At 41.2% G+C, this 22,987-nt stretch overlaps 1 protein-coding gene across 4 annotated transcripts in view; it reads left to right on the top strand.

The window, feature by feature from the left end:
* SLC39A12 (solute carrier family 39 member 12) overlaps positions 1-22,987 on the top strand; it is a 77,163-nt gene that overhangs the window by 8,121 nt on the left and 46,055 nt on the right. For all 4 annotated transcript variants that reach the window (XM_036268299.1, XM_036268296.1, XM_036268309.1 and 1 more), the window contains 3 exons: positions 1,376-1,657; positions 9,128-9,335; positions 20,226-20,398. In XM_036268299.1, the coding sequence (XP_036124192.1) occupies positions 1,376-1,657; positions 9,128-9,335; positions 20,226-20,398 (663 nt within the window). The remainder of the gene's footprint in view (positions 1-1,375; positions 1,658-9,127; positions 9,336-20,225; positions 20,399-22,987) is intronic.

Here is a 22,987-nt window from a genome sequence, read left to right as displayed (position 1 = left end):
CCAGGCAGATGGCATCCATGCACTCCATTTTCTTTCCTTTTTAAAACATTCCTCACCCGAGGATATTTTTCTACTTATATCAGATAGAATGGGGAAGGGAGGGGAGAAAGACAGAGAGAAACATCGATGTGATAGAGCCACATCGACTGGTTACTAACCGCACGACCCCACCAGGGCTGGGAACGAACCGCAACTGAGGTACGTACCTTGACTGGAATCGAACCCGCGACTCATTGGTCCATAGACCGAAGCTCTAACCACTGAGCCAAACCGGCCAGGCCCCATGCACTCCGCTTTCACACCTGCAGGTGCCAGGCATTGTGCTAGATGCGGAGGCTGAACTGTGCACAAAGCAGACAACACCCAGACTTAGGGGACCAGCTGTCAGCAAGCGGAGAGGGGGAAAGACAAGTAGACTGTACTTGTAGATTTCCCGTGCTGTGAAGAACACAGAGCCCGGTGCTGGGTGTGCCAGGCCCGCCACTGGCTGCACGTGGCTCTGGGGCACTGGCCATGTGGCTTTTCTGAATCGTGATACGCTGGTTGGTTTAGAATACATGCCAGATTTCAGTGACTGAACGTGACAAAAAGAATGCCAAATAGTTCATTAATAGTTTTTAAAAAGTTTAATCACACGTTGAAATGATTGTATCTTGCACATAGACATTTCAAGAAAATATATTATTAAAATTAATTTAACCAGTTCATTTTTGTATTTGAAATTGTGGCTACTGCGCGATTTGAAATGATGTGTGTGGCTCAGAGCTGTGGCTTGCCTCTGTTTCTACTGAGCGCTGCGCTGGGGAACGCAGGATGGTGGGGGGTTTCCAACTCTGGACAGCGTGTGCCAGGGGCAGCCACGAGGGGTGGCACTTGAAGCTGAGATTAGAGAAGTGAGGGGACGAGAAGACCTGAAAGATGGTGGGAAAGAGCTTGGTGAACTGATAGAAAATACACGGGGACAGAAGTTTGGCCAGAGAGGTGGAGAGAAGCCAGTAGAAGATAGGGAAGGTAGGGGAGGCAGGAGCCAGACCAAGGAGAAAATTATAAGGAGATTGGATTGCGTTCTAAATGCAATGGGTCATTGCTTTCAAAGCCAAAGAGTCAGCTGGTTTTATTCAAGGTATCAAATGAACAACTCGTGACACTGTGGTTGGAGCTAGAGGGACCACTCTTAGGGAATAAGGACTTTCTGGGAGGACATCATTGTTACATAAAAATCCAACCATGACCTTCTTATTTGAATCTGCCAATTGGACCTACCCACTCTCCCCTCTTATTGATATAGTTAGAAGCAGTGGAAACTGGTTATTAGTGTTCTAGGACTATTTGTTAAATTTTGTTTCGTGTTTGTTTTTTGCTTTTTTTTGCCCAGTGCTTTGAACCAGATGCCCTGCTGGTAATAGCTGGAGGGGATTTGGAAGATCAGCTCCGAGAGGAAGTGGTCCAGAGGGTTTCTCTTCTCCTCCTCTATTACATTGTTCACCAGGAGGAGATCTGCTCTTCAAAGCTCAACATGAGCAGTAAGGAGTACACGTTTTACCTGCACAGCCTCCTCAGCCTCCGGCAGGACGAAGACTCCTACTTCCTCTCGCAGAACGAGACGGAAGACATCCTGGCTTTCACCAGGCGGCACTTTGACACTTCTGGAAGCCAGGTAAGAAAGGCACGATTGCTGACGGACTCTGCCACTAAGATGCAGTCTCAGGGCCTTACTTTTCATCAGTTTTTTATTCCTAAGACATTCAAAGACTTCTAAGAGAGGTAAGTAGCTGTGTTTTTAAGATAGGGATGCTAAGTGACATAATTTAAAAATCGGAGTCTAAGATGGGAAATGTAGTGACTAATTATTGTAAGATGAGCTTGAGCCAGAAGTTGGGTAGGTGGGCAGGTGGGTGGGTGGGCAGGCTGGGTGACAGGGCCGCTCTCTTCTGCTGAGCCCCCATACTGGGCATGACAGGAAGTGTGGCTTACCGCTGATCAGTCTCCAAGGGCTGACCCACAGCCGTCAGGTCCCGGCGTCTATTCACCTTGCCGTCTGGTCAGGGAAGGAGAAGGCAGACCAGTTTGAGAGAGACGGATTTATTAGTTAATTCACCGAAGAAGCAGCTTGTAAGAAGAATGAGTCATGACAGTCAGCACAGGCAGTACGTCTTTTGTGGCTTTTGATTCCTGCGGCATATGTTCAGGGGTCCCTTCAGGAGCCTTTCTTCTCTCCCAGTCCCTGCTGTTGGAAACGGGCCCTGGTCGCTGGCTGACTCCCTGCTACCTCCGCAAAGGCCGGCCTTCCAGTTCCCTCTCGCTTTCCTCTTTGCAGTGTGAAGTTTCGGCAGATAAAGTTCTCTGATCATAAGAAAGTTTTTCAAAAGCATATTTTCTGAAAGAACTAGCTGAGAAGCTACCACCACATTTTGAGGAGTGTGAGGAAACGTGTGGTTTTTTTTTTTCTCTCTCTCTTGAAATATTCATTGACGTGTGTCTTAGTCTGTTCGAGCTGTTATAACAAAAATGTCATAAACTGGGTGGCATGTAAACTGGATGGCGGGAAGTCCAAGATCAAGGAGCTGGGCAGACTCAGTGTCTGGCGGGGCCCCCTTCCTGGTTCGCAGATGTCAGGTTCACATTGTGTTCTCACATAGGGGGCAGGAGGCTCTCTGGGGTCCCTTTCCTAAGGGCACTAATCCCATTCATGAGGGCTCCACCCTCAAGACCTAATTACCTCCCAAAGGCCCCACCTCCTAATCCTGTCACACTGGGGAGCAGGATTTCAACATATGAATTTTGAGGGTACACAAACATTCAGGCTATGACAACATGTATAAATGAATTTAATTTTTGGCCTCAATGCTGTCTTTCAGGAGCCCAAAGGTATCAGTGCGATCATGCTACAGCTTAATGGTCAGCAAATGTCTCCAATTTGTTGTAAATATGTTTAATTTCTCTTGGCAGAACACATGGAAAAACATTTCACTAAGGACTTTGTGAATATCGCTCTAGTAACAAATAACATGAATCTTAAATTTTAAGCATATTTTTTTGTTTCTATTTCTAATTGAGAAAATAGGGTTTCTTCACATAATTCAGTTTTGGGTTTGTTTGTTTGTTTTTGGTTTTGCTTTTGTTTAAATAAGGAGGTGTTCCTACATATAATTTCTTCACTGCAACATCTATCTAATGCAAGATTGATGCAGATTGGCCACCAGGATGTTAGTCATCCTATCTGTTACTCCTTTTGATGCAGATTAAATGGAAATGGAAACCCAGCACTTACAAAGAGATGGTGTGTGTGTATTTAATACAATTTCTGGTTTTTCCAATGCATACTGCATATCTCTGGGATTCCAAATGTTAGTGAGATTAAACATTCCTAGAACAGAATACAATAATTCAATATTAGGAATAGACCTACTTTATCCATCTATTCATTCAGGAGGAAATGAGCTCTTGTTGAGTCACAACCTTTTGCTAGGCCCTAGACCAATTATCTCCTGGAGGAAGCCACTGTCTCCAGTTCCGGGGAAAGGCCCTTTGGCCCACCCACCTGGGCTGGGTCCCTAGGAAGCCAGTCAATCCAGACCCCAACAGGAGGCCTGCTCACACCTCCCTGCAGGGCGCTGCTGTCTCCACCTACAGCGTGTGGGGTCACAGACGGTGCTGGCAGACCAGGCCCACCACCGTTTCCGGTCTTGCTCTGCACAGAACTCAGCCTCCATAGGTCAAGACACTAATAACTGCTCCAGGTGGGTTTTAACCAGTTCATCAAGAAACACAGCTTTAGCCTTGGCCGGTTTGGCTCAGCGGTTGGAGTGTCGGCCTGTGGACCAGAGTCCCAGGTTCGGTTCCCGCTAGGGGCACGTACCATAGAAAATAAAATAAATAAAAAAGAAAAGCAACTTTACAACGTATAGTACTCTAATCCAGCCATCCCCGCCCCCACCCCCGCCCCGTAGCCCAGGGGTAAACATCCCTCCATTTCTTCATCCTCTTTGTCTGACTACTCTCTTATCTTTCTGACTCTGTCTTTTAGTGCTCACACCTCTCTGTTCTTTCCGTGGTTTGCCGGCTCCATGGTTGAAGAACAAGGATCTGACCGGTTAGTTCTCCACGAGCCCTGCCCCTTACGGGGAACAGGCGTCATGACCACACCCTAAGGACTTCAGGGATGGAAGCAGTGGTTGAAATTCTTTCTCCTCAATGTCACTTTGAAAGTGTCACTCTTTACAAGCTCCGTGGGAAAAGCACACCTCTATGAGGATCATCCTATCTTTTATTTCAGCTTGTTGTTTTCATCCGTGGAACTTCTGGCAACTTCCTCATATTTACCAGACGTTTGGTTACTGACTCAGCCTTTCGGCACACTCTCCACCACAACTATGAGTGTGCTCTCGCCAGGCTCAGCATTGCAAACTTAAAAAAAAAATCCAGTTGGCACTTTTCACTCCTTGTCCTATGTCACAAGAATGCAACATAGACACGATAATTTTTTCTTGATTCCTCTTTTGATGAACCTACTTTCTTCTCCTTCTCCTTATAGCTGAGCTTCGTGAGAGAACTATTTGTCCTTATTCTCTCTCATTCTTTATTCCCATACATTTTGTTTCTCAACAATGTATGTTCTGCGTTTTGCTCTCTCACTTTTGTCCAGTCCTGCCTCCATGAAACTTACTTTCTTTTATTTATTATTATTATTTTTTATTTAACAAAATTTTTATGGTTGACAGTATTATAGATGTCCCCCATTTTCAACAGGTACATTCAAAAACAAACAAACAAACAAAAAACATGAAAGTAGACCACCAACTTACACTATACACAAGAATAAACAACCCTGGCCGGTTTGGCTCAGCAGTTAAAGCGTCAGTCCACAGATCAAAGAGTCCTGGGTTCGATTCTGGCCAAGGGCATGTACCTCGGTTACAATTCATCCTCAGCCCCAGTTGGGGTTGTGTGGGAGGCAACCAATCGATGTGCCTATCTCACATTGATGTTTCTCTCTCTCTCTCTTCCTCTTTCCCTCCCTCCCGCTCTATCTGAAGATGAATGATCCTTGGGTGAGGATTTAAAAAAGAATAAACTCAAAATGGAAAAAAGACTTAAATGTGAGTCACGAAACCATAAAAATCCTTGAAGAAAACATAGGCAATAAAATCACAGACATCTCAGGTAGCAGAATTTTCACCGATACATCTCCCAGGGCAAGAGAAGCAAAGGAAACAATAAACAAACGAGACTATATCAGACCAAAAAGCTTCTGTACAACAAAAAAGAAACCATCCACGAAACTTACTTTCATTCATTGATTTCTTTCATCCCATATTTCATGTTTTGCTTTTCTGTTTCCATCAACCCGTATCTCCTGGTTTTCTTCTATCTTGTCCAGTTATTCTGTATCAAGTTCCTCTGGAGTGTGCACTCCATCTGCCATCCTTGAAACTGGTGCCCCCCCAGCGCCACCTTCAGTTCTTCCTCTGCTCACTCCACGTACTCATGCTGAGCGATATGCTCTCACAGCCTCAGGCACAGCTAAACACGGATTGCTTTCAAGTCTGCTGCTGCCCAGGTTTTTCTTTTGAGCCATAGACTCATGGATGCACCAGTCTGGGAGAAACCTCCATTTGAATATCTCCCTGGCACATGAAATTCAATATTAAAATCTAAGGCTTATTCGTATTTCTGAAACTGTCCTTTCTTTGGTGTTACTTTTGTAGCTCTTGAAACAGCCTCTACTGTGGCCTGTATAACACCGCACATTCCTGGTTTTCTTTCTCTCTCCCTCTCTTTGGTCCCCATTTTCACCAATGCAGGCTCTAATTTCTCTGTGCAGCTTTTAAACATTAGTGCCCTGTAAGGCCTTCTCAGCCTCCTGTCATTCCATTTGCTTTCTCCAGGCTAAGGCATCTATTCACAGAGATGACGCACAAAAGTGTATCTCCGTTCCAGACCTCTCCTTTGAATTCAACACCCATGTGTCCTACACAGCATCTTTTTTCTTGTCCCCAAATCCTCAACTGAGGATATTTGTTCATTTATCTTCAGATGGAGTGGGAGGGGGAGAGAGAGAGAGAAACATCAATGTGAGAGAGAGACGTTGATTGGTTGCCTCCCAAATGACCCCGGCCAGGGCCGGGTACCGAGGCACATGCCCTTGAGCGACTCTTTGGTCCATGGGCTGACCCTCTAACCTCTGAGCCAAACCAGCCACAGCAATTTTTTTTTTAAAAAGGATGTTGTAGCCCTGGGCAGTTTTGCTCAGCGGTTAGAATGTTGGCTGGTGGACCAAAAAGTCATGGGTTCGATTCTGGTCAAGGGCATGTACCTCAGTTGGGGTTCATCCCCGGCCCTGGTCAGGGTCGTGCATGAGACAATCAGTTGGTGTGTCCCTCTCACCAGTTGGTGTGTGTTTCTCTCTCTCTCTCTCTCTCTCTCTCTCTCTCTCCCTCCCTCCCTCTCTCCCTCCCTCCCACTCTATCTGAACATAAATAGAAAAATACCCCTGGCCGGTTTGGCTCAGCGGTTAGAGCGTCGACCTGCAGTCCAGAGAGACCCAGGTTCAGTTCCTGCTAAGGGCTGTACCTCAGTTGCAGTTTGTCCCCTGCCCTGGTTGGTCGTGCGGGTGGCAGCCACTTGATGTGTCCCTTTCACATTGATGTTTCTCTCTCTCTCCCTTCCACTCTATCTGAACAAAAAATGGAAAAATGTCCTCGGGTGAGGATAAAAAAAAAAAAAAGAAAGAAAGAAAAATATCCTCCGGTGAGGATTAAAAAAAAAGGTTGTTATGAAGGCACTTCACATATCCAAAATCAAGGTCATAAATGAACCTACTTCATATGTTAGTAAATGGCATCACCATCCAGTCAGTTGCTCAACTAGAAATTGAGTTTTAAAATTTCTTTTTTGTGTGTGTCTAATCCATCCTCAAGTCTTACTGCTGTTACCTCCTGAAGAGCGCCTTAACCTGTTGACTTTTCTCCATCACCACCACTGCCATCTTCCCCTGGACCACTGCAGTAGCCTTCTACTGGTAGTGATCACTTTGAGTCTCTTTCCAATAGTTTTATTCTCCACGAGGTCAGCCAGAGTGGATTTATCAACATGCAAATCTGGTTATATAACCCCCATCCCCATCCCTTGCTAAAAAACCCCATTTGGCTTCCTGTTGATTTTAGAGGAAGGAGCAAACTCTATTACCTGCCAAGAGACCTTCGGTTTCACCATGCGCCCTTCACGCGACCTGCCCCAACTACTGCCTCCTTCCGGCTCTTCATGTTTGCCATCCTCCCGCCTGCCACAGACGCTTTGTCCACATATTCCCTTTGCCTCCCATTCTTTCAGATCTGTCTGTGTGTCACAACCTCAGAGAAGCCTTCCTTCATCTGCCTGACGGGGGACAATGCTGGTCTGTCTCTACCCTCGTTGCACCTGTGCCTTCCTTCAAAGCTATTGCCGAGGTTGCCATCTTATATTTGATTACATTCTTATTTTATTAGCAATACTAAACTTTAAGCTCCAGGGCAGGGAATACTTTTGGTTTTGGTCAACATTGTATTTCCAGTACCTAGAAGAGTAGCAGACCTATATGGGGTATTTAGGAACAATTGGGGGTATATTGGATAGCATGACCATTATAGAGTTGTCAAACCCAGAAACATCAGTCATTTTTGACTCTGCACTCCTTCCTATTTTCCTGCAAGTCCTTTAGTCTACCTTCTTGATATTCCTCAAATGCACCTACTTTTCTTTTTCTTTTTTTTTTTAATCTCTAGCTCTACTATCATAGGTCAAGATATATCTTGGATTAATCAATAACTTCTTAACTAGACTTTTTGCTCTTAAATTCTACCCTAGTGTAACTCTTCACTACTGTGCCACCAGAGTAATATTTCTATGAAATGCCTCATTGTATTATTCTCTTGTTTATATCATTCAGTGGTTCCCCTGGAGTCTTCAGGGGAAAATTTTTCATAGCAGCGGTTAGAGCGTTGGCCTGTAGTCCAGAGAGACCTTAAATATAAGGCCTTTCTTGATCTGGATCTTGCCACCTCTGCAGCCTACTATCAGAGGTACTGCTAGACACGGGACAACAGTAATAGTGGCTGAGGTCAGCAGACTGTCTGGTATGCCCTCTACCGTACTAGGTGTTTTATATGCACCATGTCGTTGAATCTTAATAATCTTTGTGTTGGGTGGCATTGTCCCTTTTTTACAGAGAATGAATAGGAAGTTTAGCAAGGATAATCATTTTGCCCAAGTTTAGAAATAGCAGAGATTGTATTAAAAGCCTTATCTGTCTGTCCCAAGCCCTGTGCTATGGAACTTGCTTCGACGATATAGAAGTCCCATCACCAGCCTGGGTTTCATTCTCTTTCTATATACAAGAGGAAGGGCATTGAAGAGTGAGTCAGATTGTGGAGTCAGATCAGAGGCAAATGGAAACTCTGCCCTTTATTGGCCAGGTGATCTGTGGAAAAGAGTATTCACTGCATAGGGTTTTGGGAAAATGAAAAGACAGTGTATATGTCATGGATTTAGCACAATGTCTTGTACATGGTAGACACTCAGTAAATTTTTAAATAAATGAACAGTAATGTTATTGGGAGGTAAGGTGCTCATATTTTAAATGGGGAAAATTGCTGTATACATGAAAAAGGTCCTATGTCCTATGGTAGTTCAAAGAACACAGACATCGTGTTGCCTTTGACTTGTGATCAGCACATGCTGAGCTTGAGGCTAAAAGCAAGGGCAAGGGGAGGGGCTCTGTGACGGGACAGGGCAGCAGAGCAGCGTGAAGTCAAGGTCAGGAATAGAGATTTGAAAGTCATTACTGCAGGCTGTACTTGAAGCTAGAAAGAAACAATCCACTGTAAGAAAGGATGTAAACAGTAAAAACGAGAAATCTCCTTGGAGAAGACACATCTTTATTTGAGTAATGAAAAACGTTAGATAGGCAAGTTTTTTCCCAAATAGAGGTATTCTCAGACTAGAACAATGGTAGCCATGTTTTCAAGAACAATTTAACCCTATTTTAGATGAAGAACTATTCCTTGTCTTTGGAGAAAACCCTAGAGGCATCTTAATTAAAATAACTTCAGAGGTTAAAATTTTCTTCTTACTTGGTATCTGATTTCAGTGCATGGAAACCGAAACACTGCAGAGAATGTCTGGAATACTGAGCCACGATGGTGCTGATGAAAACACACTTCCGCAGTTGGCAGCAACCATCATCGCTTTGTCTCTTCAAGGTGTTTGTCTGGGACAGAGAAACTTACCTTCCCCAGACTATTTTACAGAATATATTTTCAGTTCTTTGAATAGCACAAATACTCTTCACCTATCGGGTAAGGATGTTTTTCATGAATTTAACTTCCAAGTCACACCTACTAAGTAAATTGAGCCAAAAGAAAGACTGATACTTTCTGATGACTAAATTTGTTCAGGTAAGCGAGTAGTAAGACAGGTCAGTTGGGCTTCTTAAGGCAAACATATATATTTATGTGATACTGAAGCAAAAATATGGACTTAGCCCATTTCAGCAGTGATGATAAAATCATGGATATAAAGCCAAGGGGAGAGTTTTGAATGATCTGCCATGGTACTAACTGAACATTTTCCTATTTAGTACATAGTGCTGAGCCAGGAGAGGCAAAATATTGTGTAGAATGATAAAATAATAGGCTGAACGATGCAAGAGCATTGGTAGGAGTTTGCTTATAAGCATAAAAGTAATTTAATTTTAAATAAAAGTAATATAATATATCTATTTTGGCTACACTCATGACTGCCAGATATCTCGGGCTCCAAGATGAAATGGGATGCCAGGAACAGAATCAGAATATCTGTTTTGCACATTTCTTTGTTCTTGACGAGACATTAAAAGTGAAATGACTTATTTTTTTAAATCTGTATCAAAATATCCAACTTTGCCCTCCAAGGGATCCTGGCGTGTTGCGTGATAGCTGCTCCTGCCAACACACTTCCTCTGGGAAGTCACAGCATACAGGGAGGTGTGAATTTACTCAGGAACCAACAATACCCTCATGATCTGGCTACGTCTCCCAGTTCTGAAAGAAGGGATGAAGAACTGGTAGCCATACAATTTGGTGTCGATCTTTTCTCTGGACATGTTTTCACAACAAATTCAATGACAGAGGTGTTTTTCTACAATTTATTTTTATTTTCTGTTAAAATGAAAGTTGAAATGCAGCTAAACCATGTTCCTAGCTGTCATAACTAGGAAAGAAGTCAGGGAAAGAAAGGCATGTTATCCTGAGGATATTTTGATATGGGAACCAGGAGATGAGAAATGTTAGCAATAGAATTTCCATTTCAGGGGAAGACATGCAATGATTCCATTTTTCAAGTAATGTAAAAATCTGAACCACTGGAAGACCTGATCCCTCTAAGAAATTGAAAGAGACATCCGATTACAATACAAAATACAGTTAGAGGCAAGCTGTGCTGTATGGTCAAGACCAGTTGTTTAGATATTAATAACTATAAATCCTGTTTACAAAATCCAAATAATTGCTCATAAGAGTTGTTCAGTATTACCTATTTGGGCAAAAATTAACCTTTTTGTTCCCCTAATCTCCTCAACTTTTTCATCCATCCTCCCAACCCTACTCCGATCTGACAACTGTTAAAATCTTCTCTGTATCTAGGAGTCTGTTTCTGTTCTGCTTGTTCGTTTATTTTATTTTTTAGATTCAATTGTCGATGGATATGTATTCATTGCCAATTTTTATCTTACTTTTTCTTTTTCTTAAAGAAGACCCTTTAACATTTCATGTAATACTGGTTTGGTGGTGAAGAACTCCTTTAGTTTTTTCTTGTCTGGGAAGCTCTTTTTATATGTTCTTTTATTCTAAATGATAGCTTTGCTGGGTAGAGTAATCTTGGTTGTAGGTTCTTACTTTTCATCACTTTGAATATTTCTTGCCACTCCCTTCTGGCCTACAAAGTTTCTGTTGAGAAATCAGTGAATGATTTTATGGAAGCTCCCTTGTAGATAACTAATGCTTTCTTCTTATTGCTTTTAAGATTCTCTGTCTTTAACCTTTTGTATTTTAATTATGATGTGTCTTGGTGTGGACCTCTTTGGGTTCATCTTGTTTGGGCCTCTCTGTGCCTCCTGGACTTGTATGTCTGTTTCCTTCACCAGCCTACGGAAGTTTTCAGTTATCATTTTTCAAGTAGGTTTTCTTTCTTTTTAAATACAATTTATTGGAGTGACATTGGATAATAAAATTACATAGGTTTTAGGTGTACAATTTTATAATATATCATCTGTATTTTGTATTGTTTAGTCATCACCCCCCCAAAGCAGCCAATTTTGCATTGGAGAATTCAATTTTTTTTCCAGATTGAGTGTAGAGCCAAATGACTTTATTGCATGCGCCTGGGTGCAGGCGGGTTGAGCCGAAAAGCGTTCAGAGTGTCATCCGTCTGGGTGCAGTTAGATAGTCATCCAGGAGCCTCGGGGCGCAGCTCCCCTGCAACTGCCCGTACCTTGGGGTGGGAGGAGAAGACGTGTGCTAGCTTTAAGTGTTGTTTTTCAAAAAGTTTTTTTTTATTATAAATATTCAATAATATAACGAACCCCCATGTGCACAGCATCTAGCCCCAACAATTACGACCAATTGGATAATCTTATATTTGCCTCCACCGTGCCTCATTACTTAATTATTTTGAAGCAAATAGTCAATCTTAGAATATTTCGAATCTCTCTAAAATAAATTTTTTTCTTTGAAAAGCACCTTATTACTAAAAGGTCTGAGCCGGCGGGAGATCACATCCACAACACAAGGCCAAGTGGCTTTATTGCATGCGCCTGGGTGCAGGCAGACTGAGCCAAAAAACGCTCAGCACCAGTTTTTTTGTTTTCTGGCTTAAATAGACACAAACTATGGAAACTACAAAAGAACTACGTTCTCTTGGCGCCGCTTTCTGGTGCCAGGGCTGATACAAGCCGGCTCAGAGGCAAGGAGGAGTCTGCTCCAGCAGAGGTCTGGGCCATCATTAATCTTCTTTTGGTGGTCCCTCCAAGTATTCCAAGGCCGCCATTAACCCCTTATCGTTATGTTTCTTCTGGGTTTCAGTCCCAGGGACTTTTTTTAGAAAACTGCTCGGGTGTTTACGTGGAGGAATAACTGGTCAGAATGGAGTTTAATTTTGTTAAAACATTATTAATCCTTTCATTCCCATCTTATAATGATAAAAAAAAAAGAGAAAAGGGGCAACGTTTCTCTTTGTCTACTTCCTGCAGGTGTAGGGTCGTCATGGACTCCTAAAAAGAATTTGTTAGATAATTTCGTGGGGAATGGGGTGATTGGGTTCTTTTATCTGTGCTAGAACAAATTGTCCAACCATCTTGTTGACTAACATTTGCAGTCGATTTTGTACAAACCTAGTAATCAGGTGCAAGAGGCAGGGTCTGACAAGCAATAATAAGAGGACTAATATTAGGGGCCCTGTGAAGGGGAGTAGCCAGGTTAGTTTAGCAAGGCTGCTTCTATACTTGTCCAGGTAGATGGGGCTAGGTGGTCCTGACTACATTTCTTTAGCCACTGGGCATCATGTAGAATTTGTTGTGTCTTCTTTTCAGTCTGTCCAGTTGAGTTAACATGGAAGCAACAAGATGTATTTGCTATCATGTATATGTCCCATTTTTTAGCTAGTAAATAATCCAGTGCAATGCGATTATCTATTATTATGCAGGTTAGAGAGTCGAGGGATTTTGAAAGAAGCTTGAAATTTTTTTTATCTATATTTGCCGTGGTGGCAGTTATGTTTTGTGCTGATATGGCATTATAAGTGACTCCTCCCATGAGGCCCGCAGTGGTGATTACAGCTGTGACTCCTATTATGAGGAGTCTGATTGTTTTTTGTCCTATGATGGCTTTTGGGCTCAGGGCTTGATGAGGTTGAATTAGGGGTGAAGGAATGGATTACGGTATTGGCTGGGGTGACATATCCTACTGGCTATCAGCCACCCTGGTTTTCTGGGTTTGGGCATTGAATAGCAACTTCTATCCTGGGGGCAGAAATGTTTAGTGCACCCAAAAACATCATTCTTTCTGATAGGCAAAGCAGTCCAGTCATATTTGGGCCTAGAGAGGAGTTTGACAGACTCACAGTAAGGCTCGAGTGATCAAACCATGATAGAGGGAGAAGAGGCTAGAGCCACAGAGCTGCACCCTGGAGAGTGACTAATTTTTCTAGGATGATTTTTTTTGGTATTGCATCAAGTCTCTCTGAGCTTGCACATATAAATTCCCACTGCAGGGGTTAGGCATATTATGAATAGTTAGTTTACAGACACCCCTCGTAAGGTTATAGTGAGAGATATTATACATGGTGTTTACTTTCACGGTCTGTATTTGTACTGAGAATCCAGATTAAGTGAGCATTTGTCCTTCTGCCCCACGGGAGGTTTCTTTCCTCCTTGAGATTGCCTCAGAACACCTGCGTTATTGATTGACAAACGGACTGCCCCAGTCACACTCCCCACCTGGCACTGTCCCCGGAGCGGTCGCACCCAGCTGGTGCAGCTGAGCCCTTGGAGCCAGAAGCGAGAGCCCCTGGAGGCTCGCCCCCCCCTCTCCAGCTTCACTGGGTCAGTGAAAAAAAACAATAAGAGTAGTGGTATTTCTCCAGAAGCCTACAAGGCCAGCGGACCCCGCCCTGCCCCTCGAGGGGGTGGAGGGCTCCGGGGGTTTATGTTAGGAGAGGAAGTAGATTCCTGGCGGAGACAAAGTAAAGAGTGAGAGTGGTTTGTGGGGAGAGGAGTAAAGGTGAAGCAGCATGGAGTAGGAAGAATGTCCCACCCTGCCAAGGGGCGGGGCTGGTCGTGCTGAAAGAGAGTGGAGACAGGTACAAGGGCCTAAGGAACAAGCGAGTGTCTGGGTTGTTCTGAGTTGTAATATTTGACCGTCGATTCCTGTAGCAGAAACCCGAGTGTCGAGGAGGTCCCCTGAATTCAGGGAGGGAAGAGTAAGCTGCCCCAATATCAATTAAAAATGAAATCGGCCTACCTGCTACCATCAGAGTTAACGAGGTTCGGAGTTCGAGATGACCGTCGGGGCGTCCTCCTGGGCACCTGCAGTCTTCAGCCGCCGGGCCAATCCAGGCCTGGATTGCTGATCCGCCAGCCCGAGGAAGGGATGGGGACCGACTGCGCTGTCTGTCCGCGGTCGGACTTCCAGTGGGGCCCTCCACACCGAGGACATGGCTGAGGCGGTGGTCGGGGGTTGGGGCACTGCCTCGCCCAAGGGCCAGTCTGATTACACCTAAAGCAGGGACCTGGGGGTCTGCTCTGCTGGTGGGTGCCCTTCTTCTGTTCCCTGAAGGGGGTTTGCTGACCCCTTTGATTAGTGGGGGCTCTGACGGCAGAGGCAAGCATTGGAATTCTGCTATTTTTTGCTGTTTAGCCTCTTCATCGCATTCATTGAACACCTTAAAGGCTAGATTTAAAAGTTTCCATTGGGGAGTTTGAGAGCCATCTTTAAGTTTTTGTAATTTTTTTCTAATGTCGGGGCTGACTGAGAGATAAATCTCAGGTTTAAAATGACAGTTCCTTCTGGGCTAGTGGGATGTAAGTTAGTACATCGTCTCATAGCCTGTGTACGGCGGGTAGAAAGGTTACAGGGCTTTCATTCCTTTCCTGGACTATTTCAGAGTAAGGGGTCCTAGTCTTTTATTTATTTGGGACAAATCTGAGGGAGAGAAAGGGACATAAACTCTGACAGTCCCTTCAGCTCCCACTGCTTCCCTTGGGGGGCATTCTAAAACTGGGGCTAAGCCCTGGCCGGTTTGGCTCAGCGGTTAGAGTGTCGGCCTGTGGTCCAGAGAGACCCAGGTTCGGTTCCTGCTAAGGGCGCGAACCTTGGTTGCAGTTTGTCCCCGGCCCTGGTTGGTCGTGCAGGTGGCAGCCACTCGATGTGTCCCTTTCACGTCGATGTTTTTTTCTCTCTCTCTTCCTCTCTCTCCCTCCCACTCTACCTGAACAAGGAATGGAAAGGTGTCCTCTGGGTGAGGATAAAAAATAAAATAAAATAAAATAATAAAATAAAATAAAATAAAATAAAATAAAATGGGGGCTGAGGTAGGGGACTGATAGGGATCAGAGAAGTTTTTGGATCGTGTGTGAAGGAGTTGGAGTGGAGTAGGAGGCCCACAGAAGGGGCTGCAGGAGGAGGAGGTGGAGCGCGACTGGTGGGTCAAAGGAGGAAACAGGAGAAGTTAGCGCACTGTCTTCAGAAGGAAGTTTGGGAGGATTAAAGCGCAGCAGGAAGATTTGGGAGGGGGAGCAAGAGTCGCATGAAGAGGGGTGTGATCTGACTGCAAAGGGGCCTGATGTACAGAACCTCAGACCATTTTCCTTGCCTTTGACAGAAATTGCCTAGGTTGGTAGAATGTTGAAGGTGCCGTTCTCAGGCTATTGTGACCCATTGTACTGAGGCCTCGCAGTGTTGCAGTAAAAAATGAGTAGCTTGGGACGTAATAGCCTGAGCGAGCCCTCGGGTCTGTAGATTTTTTAGGAGACATCCTAGGGGTGTTGTCCCACGCTGCAGTGTGAGATGTCGCGGCCTAGCGGTCCGACAGATACACTAGAGGAAGAAGAAGGCGTCCCCGCTTCTCCCCTAGAGTAGAGAGACGTGCAACTCACCTATATCAGGCGTCCCTAGATATACGCTGAGCTGAGGGAACCTGGTTCCCAAGGAGCATGTCCCAACCGGCGCTGGATTTCGGAGGGATGATCACACCAGCGTGACCGAGAGACCTGGCTCTCATGTCCCGGACAGGGGATAACGAGACAGACCGGAGAATCAGACCGGTAGGCAAAAAAACACCGGTGAATTAGTGGCTGGTGTTGCTGCTGGATCGGCAGGAAAGGTTGGAGGTCCGGTATCCAGCTAAGGATGTGATTGATCCCGGTCCGACAGTAGGACTCCAGGGCCCACGGCTGCCCCCTCCATGGGATTCTCACAGACCTGGGTTTTGGCACCAAATGAAAAGTCTGAGCCTGTGGGAGATCACATCACAACGCAAGGCCAGTGTAGAGCCAAATGGCTTTATTGCATGTGTCTGGGTGCAAAAAAAGTTTAGCACCAGTTTTTTTGTTTGTTTGTTTTCTGGCTTATATAGACACAAACTACAGAAACTATCAAAAGAACTACATTCTCTTGGTGCCGCTTTTTGGTGCCAGGGCTGATACAAGCTGTCTCAGAGGTAAGGGAAGAGTCTGCTTCAGCAGAGCTCTGGACCATCATTAATCTCTTTCTTTTTATGGTCCCTCCAAGTTTTCCAAGGCCACCGTTAACCACTTATCTTTATGTTTCTTCTGGGTTTCAGTCCCAAAGTTTTTTTTAGAAAACTGCTTGGGTGTTTACGTGCAGGAATAACTGGTCAGAATGGAGTTTAATTTTGTTAAAACATTATTAACCCTTTCAATTACCAATATCACATTAGTGATTCGTTAATAGCATAAAAATTTCCATTAATGTTGACATTTTCCTGATTTAAATGTTTTTATTTGTTTCTTGTTGAATCAGGATCTAAATAAGGTCTGTAAAAGGCAAATTATGTGTTTGTCTCTTCAGTTTCATTTTAGGTTTCATGCCTCCCCCTTTCTACCACCACCCACACTTTCTCTATTTTGTTGCAGATTTTTTTTGTTATAAAAAAAGGATGATTGTTTATCCAGTCTGGATTTTGCTGAATGCATTTCTAGTCATTTAATATGTATTTCTATGCACTGTGTTTCACGTGCATTGGCTGTTATATGTAGAAGCTTGATTAATTTTAGGTTGTGTATTTATTTGAAGGTACTTATAGTCAGTATTATCCATCAGAAGGTACATAACATTAGTTGTCTCTCTTTTTAAAATAAGTTATAAGGTATTGATGATCATTGCTTAGATTGATTATTTAGGGTTTATGAAACAGTGATTGAATTCTTTTATTTCTTCATTGATTAGTATAATAATTATATAATGGAAAAAGTTTCACAATGTTATTTTATTGAGGTTCTGAAAGTAAGGATAACTTGAATCTTTAATTTACCAGTGTTCAAAATAATAACATAGTTTCCTTATATCCTTCAAAGGAGAACAATGAACATTTTTTTATATCATTATGATTTTATATCTCTTAATCCTTGTCATTATTACCCTAATCTGTACTCAGATTTTTCCCTCTTTGATTCAAGTTCACTTCTAAGTCCCTTTAACAAACTCCTTAAGACATTTTACAACTTCTTTGTGTTCCCGTATAAGATATTCCAGTTTATCTGCCTAGACCTAGAATCACTTGTTTCTCTAAATATTTTTTATCTTCATATAAACAAATTAATCAAACTTTTCTCTTTTTGCTTTTGGATTTTGTCTTACAGTTAGGAAAGTTTCTCATATTTCTAGATAATAGAGAAAATCATCCATGTTTTCTTCCAGTACTTGTATCTTTTCATTTATGATGTATTTTGAATTAATGCCAGTGTGTGTTGTAAGGAATAGATGCAGGTTATTTTTATTATGTGACTACTCAGTTTTCCTTATACCTCTTATTTATATGCAGTGAAAATTATTCCCTCCACTGATTTGAGATGTCACTTGTATATAATGCAGTAATACGTGCAATCAGACCTATTTCTCTTTCCTGTTTTGTCCTATTGCTCCATTTTGTTCACGTGCCAATACCACACTGTTTTATTTATAATGGCTTCATGTTTATTTTAATGTATGGTAGAGCTAGCTGTCTTCATTGCTCTCCTTTGGAATATTCCTGGCTTATTTGTTTTTCCCAAAAAAAATCATTAAAGTTTCAAGCTGTGAGAGAAAAACCTTATGATAGAAAAAATATATATATAAATTAACTTATGGAGAAATGACATTTATAAGATGTCGCACATTTTTATCCAAGAATATAGTGTATCTTTCCCTTTGTTTATGTCTACATGTGTGTTTTTGTGGAGTGTTTTATTATTTTCCTCACCTAGGTTTTAGATATTTCCTACTACATTTATAGCTGGGCAATTTCACTTTCTCTTTGGCTCTCTTCAGTGGGGTCCTGTCTTTCATTGTACCTTCTAACTGGTTTTTGTTTATATACATGGAAGTTATTGCTTTTTGTAGGTTAATTTTATAACCTGCTCCATGATTAAATATTTTATTTAATTTTTGTATGTCTAGGGTTTTAGATATACAATCATAACACCTCCAAATAAATATAATTTTGCCTCTTCATTTTCAATTATTGTGTCTCTATTTGATTTCTCATCTAATTACATCAGTTATAATCCATATATAATGGTAAATAGCACTGGAGGTGGTCTGAATTCTTATCATGTTTCTGACTTGAAAAGCCTGTAGTGTTTTCTCATTGAGTGTAGAGAACAAACGAGAAAAATATTATATTTAGAGTCTTTTATATTAACCCATATATTTACATTGTTAATGCTCTTCATTTATTCCTGCGGGCTCAGTTTGCCATTTTGGGTCATTTCTTTTCACCCAAAAGTGTTTATTAATTCATGTAGTGTTTATTGCAAGGGAGGTCTGCTATCACTGAATTCTTCCGTAAATTGTTTACCTGGGAATGAATGAATTTCACTTTCAGTTGTGAAGTATTATTTTGCTGCATATAAAATTCTTGATTGAGAGTTTTTTCTTCCAGCACTTTAAATATGGGTGTACTGTATTCTGGATTCCATTGTTTGGATGGGAAGTCAGATTCTAGTTGTATTGATGCTCCCTTGTTTGTGATGGGTCATTTTTGTTTGTTGCCACTTTCAAGATTTATCTTTGTCTTTGACCTTCAACAATTTGACTGTAATGTGTGTGGATAATTTTACATTTATCTTACTTGATATCTGATGACACTTTTGAACATGTATATGATGGTTTTACATCAGATTTGGAAAGTTTTTAGTCATTATTTCCTCCAATATTTTTTCTCCTTCTCTTTCTTTCTCCTCTCTTGTGAGTATCTACACTCACAAGAAGATTATATATATATTTAGTTAGTATACTTGCTGTTTCCCACAGGTCCTAAGACTTGTTCTTTTTAAAAAAAGACATATTTTTTCCCCTTATGTTCTTCACGTTGGATCATTTCTATTAATTTGAATTCATGTTCAATGATTTTTTTTCTTCTACCATCTCAAATATGCTGTGAGCTAGCTACTCCAGTGAAGTTTTCATTTTGATTTTTGTATTCTCCAATTCCAAAATTTCCATTTGGGCTTTTACATAATTTTTATCTCCTTTTGAAATTTGCTATTTATTGTTTTCATAATTTTATTTAGTTCTTTAAATAGAATTTTCTTTACTTCTTTGAACATACGTATAATAGATGCTTTGAGTCTTCAATAAATTCAATATCTAATAACACTCAGAGACGTATTTATTTACTTTTTATCCCCCTGACTCTGGGTCACACTTTCCTATTTCTTTGCAAGTCTCATAATTTTTTGTTAAAAACTTATTTCATTTAAAATAAAATATTGTAGTAACATTAGTTTGCAGTTTTTCCTACACTTAGGTAGCAGTTAGGAAAATATCAGAGATATTTTCTTCACAAGTAAGAAGATGGATGAATTCAAAGAAATTCACCATTATATGTAATTATTCTCTGTATCAATCAATTTTATAAGCCGATAGCTGTTCCAAGGGAAACTGAACAGCGATCTGTGAACTGACGACCAAACCGCAGGAGCATTAGAAAAGTTCTCGTTTGTCTCTAAATCTCAACATTTTCTTCATTTCCTTTCCCTTTTCTGGATAAACACTTAAGAGAGAAGTAATTTGATTGATTTATGTACATTAAAGTTTTTAATCTATTAAAGATGTGTAGTGCCTCAGGGGAATACATTTTTTAAGGATTAGGCCAGTTTCATGTTTTCTTTACATTTTCATAGGGAACACGTGAAAAAGAAGTAGGCCCAATGGAAGGCACTCCATTGGTGGAATGCTGCCTTCATCTTCTCCAGGGGATGTAACGGTGGGAATATCTTCTTAAGTTTGGTTCAGCCCCAAAGTTTAGCCAAGATCTTCTGAAGGAACCAATATCCATGTGAAGTATAAATGCTATTTATTATTGTTCAGAATAAAATCCTTTTCCATGAGAACCAAATTTACTTAATAAAATATCTATGCTGTGGCCATGTGAAATTGTGATTATTCTGAAACTGACTTGCCTGTGTAACACCAGATTTTGTATGAAATTTCTAGAACTAGACCAACTACTCAACACTCTCTGGACCAAAGGTACTTGTATCAGGAAAGATAAAGTCCATCAACTTCAAAGGAAAAGAAACAACATAACAATTCACGATTGGAGTTTCCCTAATCGCTCTGTGTCCATGGACCAAGAGTTAGATGATGGTCCAATTTCCTGGGATCAGGTATTGTCATTATTCCTCTTATACCATCATTTGCTACGATCAAAGGAAGCCCAGCTGTGAAAGTCATATAAGAGTTGTAGAAAACTGAAAAGATAATGTGTATTTTCCTTCAATGTAAAAATATTCTATTTCCACAGAGTGGCCATGTTTTTTTTCCTTCTACAAGTGGATTTCTGCAAACATAAACAAAAGGCCAAGTTATTTAGGAGAATAACATATATTACTCTTTCCTCCCTTGGGTCTATATTGGATACATGAATAATTAATTCAATGTACATATATTAAGCCTTTACTATGTGCCAATGACGATTGTGGGTATGAGGGATATGGTACTGAACAAAAGTAGGCACAGATTCTATGGAGCTTGAACGACAGTGGAGGGTTATAGACATTACATAAATACTCACAATTATGAATGAATACTTTAAACTTAGATTAATTTAGATTAGAATATAAAGAGATTATTTTGGGCTGTGAGCAGCAGATAATATTTGTATAGTAGGTAGCACTGAAATGGTTTTGGAGAAAAGATGATATATGATTTTGTAAGCATATCCATATTTCTTAAAGTTGTATTCCAAAATGCATTCACCAGTATACCTTGATGCTTCGGTATACCTTGATGCTATGGTCAAATGAGTTTGGGAGATACTGGAGATATACACTACACTGTCTTGGGAAGTCCTTTAGTAAATAAGCTTCTTTATTCTTATTTAGTCTAGCATTTCTCAGACTTTCACCATAGAATCCTTCTCTGCCCTAATCATTTAAAATCATAAAAAATTGTTGTTCTATGATAATGGTTTACATTTATTGAGTGCTTACTATGTATTGGACATTGTGCTGTTTCACCTGCATTGCTTCCTTGAATTAATACAATGATAAGAGGTTAGGTTATACTATTCCATCTAACAGATGAGAAAATAGGGGCATAGAGCTAGTAAGTAATTGCTTCAGTTCATGGAAACTGATATGTTTTCTGATAGCATATTCAATGCCCTTAACAATTATGCTACTGTTGAGGAAATTTTGACTTAAATAAATAAAAACTATTTTTGTCATTTGTATTTCAGATGAGCAATATTCTTACTGAGTATAATCTGTACCTTAAAAGAGTAAAATGCCTCACATATTCCTAACACTGCTGAATGCTGTTCCCATAAGTTATGAATACATGCCCTGGCAGTATCACATGTTTTTACTTTTATATACATGTTTAAATGAAGTTATGTTACTTTCTTACTTTTCTGTGAAAAGGTATCTACTTAAATTGATTCTTTCATTGTTTATTATATTCACCTGAAGGTGACAAGAGTTGATGTCTATATTAATCCTTGTTCAGGAAGTCTGTTTAAAAGCTTCTTCAGGGCCAAGGTTAGTTTTTAAAATTTAGGGATTACCTACGTAAGCCGTGCATTTTCTAAGAACGGTAATAATCATTGTCTGTGCCGACTGTGCAAAATAAACAAAACAGCCTCTTCCACAGTTCATCTCTGCCTCGACATAGCACTTCCTTGTGGATCTTGATGCGACCCTGAGATAGGAGGCTGGATCTCAGGCTCCTTCCTGTCTCATTGTGACCAGCGGTTCTCAGTGCTGTCTCTGGACCAGCGGCATTGGCGTCACCTGGCAACTTGCTAGAAGTGTCAGTTCTCAGGTCCCACTCCAGGACCTACTGAGTCATAAGTCCTGAAAATGGAGCCCAGCACTCTGTGTTTTATTTTATTTTTTATTGATTTTAGAAAGAGAGGAAGGGAGAGGGAGAGACAGAAACATCAATGAGAGAGAACATCGATTGGCCGCCTCCTGCATGCCCCCCACTGGGGATTGTGCCCACAACCTGGGCATGTGCCCTGACTGGGAATTGAACCAGTGACCTCCTGGTGCATGGGTCGATGCTCAACCACTGAGCCACACCAGCCGGGCAGCAGCCTGTCTTTTAATAAGACTTCCAAGGGATTCTCAGACATAAAGTTCAGGAACCACTGCTTTAGAATATGTTTGCAAAATTACCATAGAACTCTGATGGTATCACCTCTGATACATACATATATATATTGAAGTTTTATGTAAAGGAATAAAAAAATTGTAAAGGTCCTTGTCTGAGTAATCTAAATATCGATGCGGTTTTCTTTTTAATTAAAAATACATTGTGTTTAAAGTGTTATAGAGTATAATGCACTGCCCTTAAGGACATTTGTGTAGTGATTCCAGAAGAAATTTTAAAAAGTGACCTAAATAGCAAAGCAAATAAAGATCAAGGGCACAGAAGCTTACAAGAGAATAATATTCTACGAGAGCTATTCAGCTTATTGACAATGAACTGGGGAAAGAACGTGGCTTTCTTGTTCATGTTATCTCTCCACTCTTCTACTTACCAGTCAAGCATTTTCCAATAAGAATATTTATTATGGGGCATTCATCATCACAAGTTTATTGCTAGTTTCACTTTTTGTTAGGGTTTTTAATGAAGTAATTATATTTTATTAGCAACCAATGATACAAAAGATAATAGTTTGGGGTGATTTTTTATTTTGATAAAAAAAATCACAGGTTTAGTTTTCTGTTCTTGCTTTTTGAAGCAGATAC

This window comes from Molossus molossus, unplaced genomic scaffold (assembly GCF_014108415.1).
Source record: "Molossus molossus isolate mMolMol1 unplaced genomic scaffold, mMolMol1.p scaffold_m16_p_1, whole genome shotgun sequence".
Taxonomy (NCBI): domain Eukaryota; kingdom Metazoa; phylum Chordata; class Mammalia; order Chiroptera; family Molossidae; genus Molossus; species Molossus molossus.
Note: the sequence above shows the minus strand (reverse complement) of the source record. Positions and strands in the feature narration are given on the sequence as shown.